The sequence below is a fragment of the Nanorana parkeri genome, unplaced genomic scaffold, assembly GCF_000935625.1.
Source record: "Nanorana parkeri isolate BGI_ZX_2015 unplaced genomic scaffold, ASM93562v1 scaffold707, whole genome shotgun sequence".
Classification (NCBI taxonomy): domain Eukaryota; kingdom Metazoa; phylum Chordata; class Amphibia; order Anura; family Dicroglossidae; genus Nanorana; species Nanorana parkeri.
The window spans coordinates 656,000-666,312 of NW_017306975.1; the positions used below are offsets into that span (position 1 = coordinate 656,000).

Genomic DNA, 10,313 nt, shown 5'->3' on the forward strand with positions numbered 1-10,313 from the left:
GAACCCCTGTCAGATTTTTTTTCTGCCTTTGTTCCCATTGCAGATTTCCCTCACTTCTTGTCTGGTAGAACAAAATATAATGGAGTTCTGGATAGCAGTAAAAACCTGATGGAGCTTAAAAGGTTTATAACCCAATCTAAAACTAAAATTAAAGTTTTAGCTTGAAATACACTTTAAATATGACAATTATACAATGATATTGTAACTTGTGTGGTTAGCTTAAGAACTGCTGATTTTTACCAACAGGCAATAATCACAACTTTCAGCTTCTAAACATGATTTTACCAGGTAGGTGTGATTGGTGGCTGAGTAAGTAACAGTTCCTAAAACTGGCACTTTAATAAAGCCCATTGTGGTCTAAATGTGACCATCCAAGCATCAGGGGGCAAAACGCTACATGCAGCCATGTATGCACACCACTATAGCACAAAATATCAAGGCAGTTATGGCCAGTTCATAGTTTACCGATCAGATCAGCCTTGATGGATCCTTACATTTCTGAACATTTAAAAAAATACTTTAAAGGGATGGATTAAAATGGCTTTGGCTGGAAAGGACAGTAGTTGTGTTAACATTTAAATAAGTGAAGAGCTTTGAAGATAAACTAGATTTTTCTCCTTCACTACTCCAACTGTTTGCTACACCCATGTTCTTTCACAATATCATTATTTTTAGTTCATCCATTTAGTGATTGCAATTATCCCTGGATTTATTATATTTCTACTTAAATATTTTAATAAAGAATTGTTCACTATCACATCTAAATATCTGCTTTATATGAAGGCACCTCTCTTTGCCACACCTTGGTATAACCAAGCAGTAGCATGCCTTGTGCACATCACGATGCATATAACACTGTCTCTGTACCAGCATAACTGCTGACACTATTAGCTAATAAAATAGGGATCTTGGTCATATTTGAGTTTTGTTCTCGATTCTTCCAGCTTGTTTCAGTTTTACATCCAAAGCCATGTCCTCCAAATCAATGTTATTGCTATCAGTTCCCCACCATCTCAGAACAGAGGGATTGTGGTTAATTTCTTCAAAGTCACTGTCTCCTGACTCAAGTGCAGTGGTAGATGTAGAGGCTCACTTCCTCTGCCACCTTCTGTACACACAGTCTGACATTTGCAACTATGGCTGTCCATCCTAGTCTGTTGACTTTATGGCTTGGATAGCTAGCTCCAATATTCAAGATGGCAGATGTGCTTTGGGTCATGAGCGAAGCGACAATTATATAGAATTTAGTGCTCCCTGGAGGTGGTGGACTTGTGATTAATACAGCTTTACCTCTGTACTAGCTCCTCTGCAGTCCTATAGCAGGATGGAGCCGGGCTAGTATGGAGCAAACATTATAGGTGCTGGAGAATGCCGAATAGCAGTTGGCGGACTCCGGAAAAGAGCTGGTCCCAGGAGAGGGGTCTGGAAGATTGCAGCATCTGTGGTAGGGCGCAGAGCAAGAGGACTGGGTAGAGTGCAGACTGCTGTCGGAGTCAGATGGCTCGGAAGAAAGCGAGCAGCCAAAGTCTTAGTCAGATGTTTATGTAGAGCCAGCCTGGTCTATAAACATAAAATAAGAATATTTATAATAAAACTTACAGAAAAATGTTTTACCTTTATCTGACAATAGCAATGTTCTCGAGCTGGTATGCTAACTTCACTGCTGAATGCAAAAAAACAATACATCCTGTCATGATACCAACTTTATCTTTAATTAAAGATATCACTATCATTATGATTGAAGAAGCTGTGAAATGGTCTTTGAGTTATGTATGGTTTGTGTACACTCACCGCTAAAGCAGCATTCTTCTGCAGCTTACTAAATGGACTGTATTTGGGCTTTGGAGGTTTCCCAGCCAATCGATCTTTGTGTCTTCTGCTGTTCATGTGCTGAAACAAGATAATAAACAGATAATGTAACACTAATGCTGTCTGTCATAAACAAAAGAAAACACATTGACTTCTGTGCATGAGGTACCTTTTAACTTCATATAGCAATATGGAAGTTATGTGGTGACTAATTACATTCCCTTTAAATGTCACTTTTGAGCCTTTCAACATATTCCTGGAAATACGGAAGTAGTTTTAGTTTTGGATAAAGTGGGGGGAAATGTAACATTTTTGTCTGTTTTTTATTTTTGTTTGTGCACAAGGGAGATGTTCCCTCACTTCCTGTCACTGCAACACCAGTAGAAGAAATAAATGGAGAAGTTGTTACCAGGACAGGAGGCAAAGACTGCAAAGTTCTAATCTCTCCTCACTCTTCAAAAATTGTTGTGTGCACTCTATGGTGGCCACTCCATGTGTGAAAATTAGGTCTGCCTGAACCACTCTTTCACAATTTGAATCTGATGAATCCTGGCATTGTCATCTTGGAATATGCCCGTGCCATCAGGGAAGAAAAAATAAATTGATGGAAAAACCTGGTCATTCAGTATATTCAGATAGGCGGCTGACCTCATTTTTTGGCACATAAGGTTGCTGAACCTAGACCTATTATCCACTGGAAGGTTCTGACCTATTTGCTTGGCTAAATCCAGGTGGGGACTTTTTTTTTGACAGGCAGTGTATAAAAATCTCCATAAAGCAGAGCCAGCTGTCACTCACGCAGCTGGACGGATCCAGACATAATTGTCGGGATCCGCTTCAGCTGCGGCGTCTCAGTATACCGCAAGCTGTAGCTCGTGGTATACTGAGCTTAGGGTGACGGGAGGACGCTAGTTTGTGTCCTCCCGTTACCCTAAGGAGAACTATGGGGAAAAGCCCTAACCCCATAGTTCTCCTTTAAGTGATGCCTCTTGCTTCCACTTGTTTCCAGCAGTCCCACCAGCGTTGGTGCCGGTCTGTGATCCATCGCATACTGCTCTTTCTTCCTATGACACTAAATCTGTCCGGTGTGCACGTCCATGGCTGCGTGCATTGACTTCTACTGAGCCTCTCCTCCTCACCGCCGCTGACATGGACTGCGCATGCGCCTGCCCACATCATCCTCCTGCATGGGTGTTCTGGAACTGTGTACTGCAGCCAGGGAGCGAGTGGTCCAGACAGAAGTAAGTCATTGTCTATTAGACAATTTCTTATTTTTTTTAAATGTTTTTGCATATATCTATTGCTTGCTAACAGCAGATACGGTATATGAAAAAAAAAACCCATAGACTAATTCTACTTTAAGTGCTCATTCATGACAAAGGGTAAAGCACATTTAATTACCTGAATAAGTAAATGTGCCGAGCTCCAACAATGATCAGATATAAAGAGTATAAAAAAAACAGTGACTGACAAACAAATGTCAGTGAAAAAAATCAATCAGGTGTAAAGTCTTTAAATCTTCATAAATCTGCAAAAATGTCCAAATATAGCAATAGTGATGAATATTTCTTGTTCCTTCACCAAATGCACCACGTGCACCACACCAGATATAGGGGTGCTCACCTTATTGATAGACCCCAGCAAGAGGTCAAACCAGGCAATTCCCTTCTTAACCAGGGGAGGGGGCCCTCAGCTCCAATCGCTCACAGATGTCCTCCAATGGTGTAATCAGACCAGCAAACAGATCTGTGCAACACTTCTTAAATCGTGTTGACCGGGCGGAGCATTTGACGTTACATTGATCTCCACGACTGACGGCCGCAGTCATTTGAAACTCTTGCACATACTCTTAAGAGAGAGTCCATGCTATGTTACCACTGCTTTTATGTGAGTAATTTTCTTTTAATAAATCATACTCTATTTGGATGGTACGCGCTATGGTGTTTGCTTTCATTTTTCGGTCAACACGATCCTGGCATTGACACCTTATACTGAGGAGGCCTATAGATCGATAAAGATTGGAGGCTAGTGCTTTCCTATTTAAGAAGTGTTGACAGATCTGTTTGCTGGTCTGATTACACCATTGGAGGACATCTGTGAGCGATTGGAGCTGAGGGCCCCCACCCCTGGTTAAGAAGGGAATTGCCTGGTTTGACCTCTTGCTGGGGTCTATCAATAAGGTGAGCACCCCTATATCTGGTGTGGTGCACGTGGTGCATTTGGTGAAGGAACAAGAAATATTCATCACTATTGCTATATTTGGACATTTTTGCAGATTTATGAAGATTTAAAGACTTTACACCTGATTGATTTTTTTCACTGACATTTGTTTGTCAGTCACTGTTTTTTTATACTCTTTATATCTGATCATTGTTGGAGCTCGGCACATTTACTTATTCATTTTTCACGTATACACACTCACAGTGGGTGTACATTCTAGTGCCTTGTAGCTGTTAGCTTGCTTATTGGCGCAGTTCATTTTCTATATACATGGAATTACCTGCTCCCTGTGGCGGTTGGCGCTCTTGTTTTCTCCCCACCACTCTGGCTGGTGGAATATCCCTCTCGCCAGAGCGAAGGGGAGAAGAGGCTGTGGAGACCAGTCTAGCAGTCTAGAGGAAGCCAGCAGGAGCAGAGATCGGAAAAGTAGGATAGCTTTTTCCTGTGCCCTAGGCATAAACAAGCACTTTACCCTTAGTTTTTGGGTTTGCCCAGAGATGGGCTTTACCTACTAATGCAAAATCCTTCCAACCTTCTTTGTTTTGGGATCCCATAACTCCTGCATTCATATCTGTTCAAATGAGCCTTCCGACTAAATGGAAAACTATATTTGTATATGCTGGTCAAGCAAAGCAATGCAAGGGGCAATAGTAATGTGTCAAGCTGAGTAGTCCACAGCAACCAAGCAAAAATTATCCTGTAAGTGAGCTGATTAGAAAAAAATGAATCTGATTGGGTGCTCTGGGTTTGAAAATTGCTTCTGGGATCTGGAGTTCTTGCACGAAAAGCCCAGCAGCGACAAAACATGCAGGATGGTGAATCTCCCAAATAGACAAATTGATTTGTTAACATGAAACAAAGCACTTTCACATCAAGTTCTTTTGTGGTCTGAACTTTCACCAGAAAGTAGTAGGCATAGAAACATTTACTGATTCCCTCTACGAACTCCCTGTACTAGCGTAAACCAGGGGAGAGGTGAGAAGAAGGGAAGTGATATCACTAGTCATAGATATCAAATAAAAATAAACTGTAGATGTTCTAACCATTCCCCATTCTCTTCAAAACAGAAGACGAAATAGGTTTTGGCTGGAGTTTGGCTTTAAGACATCTTGTAGACTATTAGTTGGTTATAACACAGGTATTAGCAAATAAGGGTCAGCCACCTGTTTGAGCTGGGTTTCAGAGTTGACATGGATCTCACACACGGGGCAATTGAAGGCTTTGTTCTGGATACCAATGCTGGTCTTATTACCAATCCTCTTGGGTTTCCGGGTAGCACGGCTTAGTGCTTTTCCTCTGCTCCTTCTTGGGTGAGTGCTCTGTCCTTCCAAGATAGATTTGTGCTTTGCACCTGTAACAAAAACAATATATTACTGCTATAAATGCCAAATGTCCTGATTTTTGGGAGATGCAGATCAGATATAAAACATAGGCAGCTTATTGGTTTGTAAAAGTATTGATATGTTCCTCCCAGAACCCATGACATAGTAAAATCTAATGTATATACAATCTTCCATACAAACATTAGATATTGCAACCTAGTTACAACTAGACCTGAAAATTACATCACTGCCTCTCTGTGACAAGAGTTGCCAAAGGGAGTCTTTAATACATGTAGCCAGGTCATACAGCATTGAATGTTTATGGTATCTGTACACGCTGTAACATAAAAGCACTAGACACCAAGGGGAAATAGAAGCAAAAACAAGGGATACAGGTAAAAATGAACTAGACACATGTGGGATATAGACAGTATAAGTAGATATTATAGGGATATGGGCATAAAAACTCTAGAAACTTTGAGATAATAGATACTAAAACCACTAGATAGCCAACTACAAGCTAATGGCACTGAAAGGTCCTCATGCCAGCCAATGGCAAACATCTAAACTATATTTTATATCTGAACTCCACGCAAAAAGCTCAATAGACACATGAAATCTGCCAAAGGCTTGCGGTGCTTCACTTCTCAGACTAATCCCCCCACCCCAGCTTCTTACTTATCCCAGTAGTGGAGCTGCATCCTAGGCAGAATTACTCTATGGTTCTCACTGACCTGTCCCTCAACTGGCTTGTCCCAGCGCCCCAGCCCCATACAAGTCGATGAGGGCTAAAGGTGCCCATACACTGCACGATTATCGTACGATAATCGTATGCGATCGGGTTTTCGTACGATAATCGAGCAGTGTGAACGGAGACGTGCGACCGTTTCTACTGTACGGTAGCACGTCTTCTGTCGAACCAGCATGTTCGAAAACCAGCCGGGAATCGTACAATTCTCGGCTGGTTAGAACGGTGCTCGGAAGATAAATGCTGAACGGGCCGGTGTGCGCACGCGCACACTGCCCGTTCAGCATTGCGGTCATCGGAAGCCCGCCCCTCAGGAGGGCGGGCTTGCGATGATCGAGAGTGCGATCTGCCTGTCCAAGATAGGCAGATCGTACGTTTTTTTAATCCCTTTACAACCATCGCAAGACTAAAGTCTTGCGATGGTTGTAGAGTGTATGGCCACCTTAAGTGTGCAGGCATGATCACCACAGAGAAGATTCCTGTTAAAGTGAGTAAACATTGCCGCAGGAAGAGGCTGTACTTTAGAGACAAGTAAGAAACTGAGTTGAGGGATTAGTTCAGGAGGGGTTGGGGTGGATAAGAGAACTTATAAAAAGGTATTGTTGTCCTTTAGACTGGGTTCACACCTAGGTGACAGCGTTTTTGCGCATTTATGCGCACGTCTTTGTGTGTTTTTTGCGCATAAATCAAATCGCGCATTTTTGTGAGCAGATTGTAAATCATTGATGTTAATGAGCAAACGCACATAAAACGTGTGTAAAAACACAGCTAACGCTTTTCTATTGAGTCTATGGGGCCAAAACGAGCTGTAATATGCCAAAAAAAAGCTCATGTACTTTTTCCAGCGACAGGCGTTTTGCTTATTGCAACAAAACGCTCAGATGTGAACAGGGCCATAAAAATTAATGGGATTTTTTTTTGGGGGCGGGCATACATTTTGAGTGTTTTTAGGGCAGAAAAAGCACTACAAAATGCTTAGTGTGAATCAGGCCTTAACGTGATCTTGCTGAGCTCCCAAATGTAGAAGAAAGGGTCATTAGCCATAAACATTTTTTTTTTCTTACTGATATACAAAGGTACCCACTGGATTTCAATATTCAATAGTATATGTGTACCCACAGGCACATATACTATTGAATGTGTAGAATTGAACCTAATTACTTATTAACAGTATGAAGGCAAGTGTTAAGAAATTACATCACAAAAATGTTGCCAATACTAACCGGCATTATGAGCCTCCAGTTGAGATGCTGAGTTCACAGTAACCTTGCAGGTGGCACAGTATAAATGCTCTCTATTCTTTTTTTCCTTCTCACTGTCCTGAGTGGAAACACAGTTTTCTTCAGAGGGCTTCTCTGGACTACATGGTTCCTCTGGAGCCAGTGAGCCAGTATCCATCAACTCAGCACTGCTGTCTAAGGTCTCTGGAGAGGCACAATCCTCCTCCGGAACAAGGTTCTGAGGTTCAGGGGTTGGAGTTTGGCAACTTGGCTCCATGTCCAGTTCGTTAACCCTGGTAATTTCATCCTGTGCATCTGCTGCTACAAGAAGACAAAAAGAAGCACACAATTACAAAGTAAAAGCATTCTACAGTAAACTCCCCATTATCTGGCATTCCAGCAACCCAAAAAAAAAATCGTGGACATTTTTCCTCAATTTTGTTTTGCCAGTTGCTTGATAGACATGTGCACAATAAGCAATTTTGTTAGCAACTAATTTATTTAGTTGCTAAGGAAATTCTCTGTTTACATCTCGCTGTGGCCGACGGCTAGATTCCCCAGCTGGCAGGTGAATGTAAAGAATGGGCAGTGGGCATGTGCAATAGCCAGCCTGCTATTGGCTATGACAATCTGAAATAGCCAATAGCAGGATCTAGTTAGCAAATAAACGTTTGCATGAGAGTTAATAGTAACTCTCAAGTAACCAGAAACTACAGTTGTCTGTCATCTACCAATCCCCATGGGTGGCGGATAACGGGAGTCTACTGTAGTACGATTAAGAGCATAGAATAAATAGTTCCGTAATTCAAACAATCTACTTTTGTAGCAATCTAAAAGAAGAACCCTATGGCTTTCCATTATTTCTGGTCATAATTACAAATTAATACGAGAAACTAAAATACCTGGATTACAAATCACCACAATGTGATGGACTTGCATCCAAAGAAATGCTTTTCTTTTGATATGTTGGTTGGGTACATAAAACAGGACCCAGAAACAGTGCCAAGCACTGCGCCAGAATTATAGGAAGAAGATATGAGTAAAACTTGTGTTTACTATAGTTTTTTTATTGGATTTTGTCAAGAAAAGACTCAGGAATGAAAATAACTAAGTAGGACAAAGCAATCCTAACACAAAGTGCCATCCTCAGAAAAAGAAGTAACTAATATTACATTTATAGTGATGTTTTTATATACTGTTAGGACTAGAGGACAAGACACAGGGGAAGCAGACTGAGACAGGACAGAATACATTCGGGAGATAAGGTAACAGAATAGAGAGGGTGTGATGAAGTGTTGCATGGTGACAACTAAAGCACAACAACCATGTAATTAAAGAAAACCTGCCAAGAGAGAAACATGAAGGTTGCCATTGTTGACCTCCTTCTGGAAATACTAGTTACCCAACTGTCATGCTGATGCTCTTAACTTCAGTACCTTCAGTGTCACTGACTTAGAACAACTAGGGATGCACCGATACTGGTTTTTCGGTATCAAGCACGAGTACCGATACTTTGCTCTCGGTACTCGTCGATACCGGTGCTTCCGTTGGCATGGAGCCAGCTTCCCGGGCAATCTGATTGCCCGAGAAGCCGGCTACATGTTGTCTGGCCGGCTTGATTGTGCTTGGCTGAGAAACTGGCTTCCCAGCCAATCAGCATAGAATCGGCTTCCCGGCCAATCAGGAAGCCGGGCAATGACCCACCTCCCAGCTTCCTGATTGGCTGGAAAGCCGGCTTCCCGGCCAATCAGCTTGGAATCGGCTGTTTGGCCAATCAGGAAGCCGGGAGGCTGGTCATTACTCTCCGCCCAGCTTCCTGATCGCACTGGAAGTTGGCTCCATGTTCCCCTTTCTCTGACCAGAAGTTCCACTATCAGGGAAGGTATCGGAGCATTTGGGCGAGTACAAGTATTCACCCAAATACTTGGTATCGGCACCGATACTGATACTAGTAACGGTATTGGTGCATCCCTAATAACAACTATATAGAAAGTAAGATTAGAAATCCAGATCTGTATCCTTGCTGTGGGTCCATTGCTCATTTCTTTAAAACAGCACACTAAAACACAGAGGTATGAATTCATTCCCTCTGCACAACAGAGTTTCCAATTATCTGTGAAAGATTTAAAACATGTGAGGTTGGCAATCTATCATATCACTCTACTGCAGCCTTTCTCAACCAGCGTGGATTGGCACCCTAGTGTGCCTTCTGGCTTCCCCAGGGGTACCTCAAAATTTTCACCATCACCATGGAAACGAGTGATGGTAATCCAGCCACAGCTGCAGCTCCTGATATTGAAGGGGGTTCTGATGTGAAAAGGCGGCTTCTGATGTGAAGAGGGCTCCTGATGTAAAGGGGGGGGGGCTTCTGTGGCGAAAGGGGGGAAAAGTGGGGAAAGGGGGGCTCTGGTGTAAAGGGAGAAACTCATCTTTTTGTGTGTTTTGGCATAAGGTCTTTGCTGAAAATCCATACCAGACCCCTATCTGGGATAAGGGTTTGCTATGGATTTTGGAGGGGCAACAATTTTTTTACATTTGTTTTTTACATTTTAGACTGGGATGTCTTGAGATTTTGCATATTTTTATAGGGTGCCGCTTCTGGAAAAAAGGTCAAGAAATGCTGCTCTGTTGCCCTTCTCTGAGCTCTCTCTAGTTCAAGGGCATCCTGCCTAAGGATTGGTGACCAAAACTATTCTGCAAACTCAAGATAAGGTGGAACCAGCGTTTAGTGTATTGGTAAAATTACAGTTTTATCTCTTGAGAAAATCCTTTTTTTAATGCATGATAGTATACTGCTTGTGCAGCTTGGCATTGTTAGAGCTATAGTTATAGCTCTACATAGCTTGGTATAATCTGCAAACACTTAAATAGAGTTATTTATTCCAACCTCTATATGCCTTATAAACAAGATTAACAGAATTGTTCCAGGACCGAGCACTGGGGTACTTTGCTCACAACAACTCTGCTCATATTAAAATTGATTCTCTTTCTATG

General features: G+C 42.1%; 1 protein-coding gene across 2 annotated transcripts in view; it reads right to left on the reverse strand.

Annotated features, from left to right (window-relative positions):
- Window positions 1–703: 703 nt before the first annotated feature.
- The window catches only part of ZNF385C (zinc finger protein 385C), a 157,890-nt gene continuing 148,280 nt past the window's right edge, over window positions 704–10,313 (reverse strand). Inside the window, exons 6-9 of one of the 2 annotated variants that reach the window (XM_018563893.1) lie at window positions 7,323–7,626; window positions 5,193–5,380; window positions 1,792–1,890; window positions 704–1,560 (exon numbers count right to left, since the gene is read on the reverse strand). In XM_018563893.1, the coding sequence (XP_018419395.1) occupies window positions 1,336–1,560; window positions 1,792–1,890; window positions 5,193–5,380; window positions 7,323–7,626 (816 nt within the window). In that variant the 3' untranslated portion in view covers window positions 704–1,335. Of the gene's footprint in view, window positions 1,561–1,791; window positions 1,891–5,192; window positions 5,381–7,322; window positions 7,641–10,313 lie in introns of both variants that reach the window. The other variant, XM_018563894.1, reaches the window with a different exon arrangement.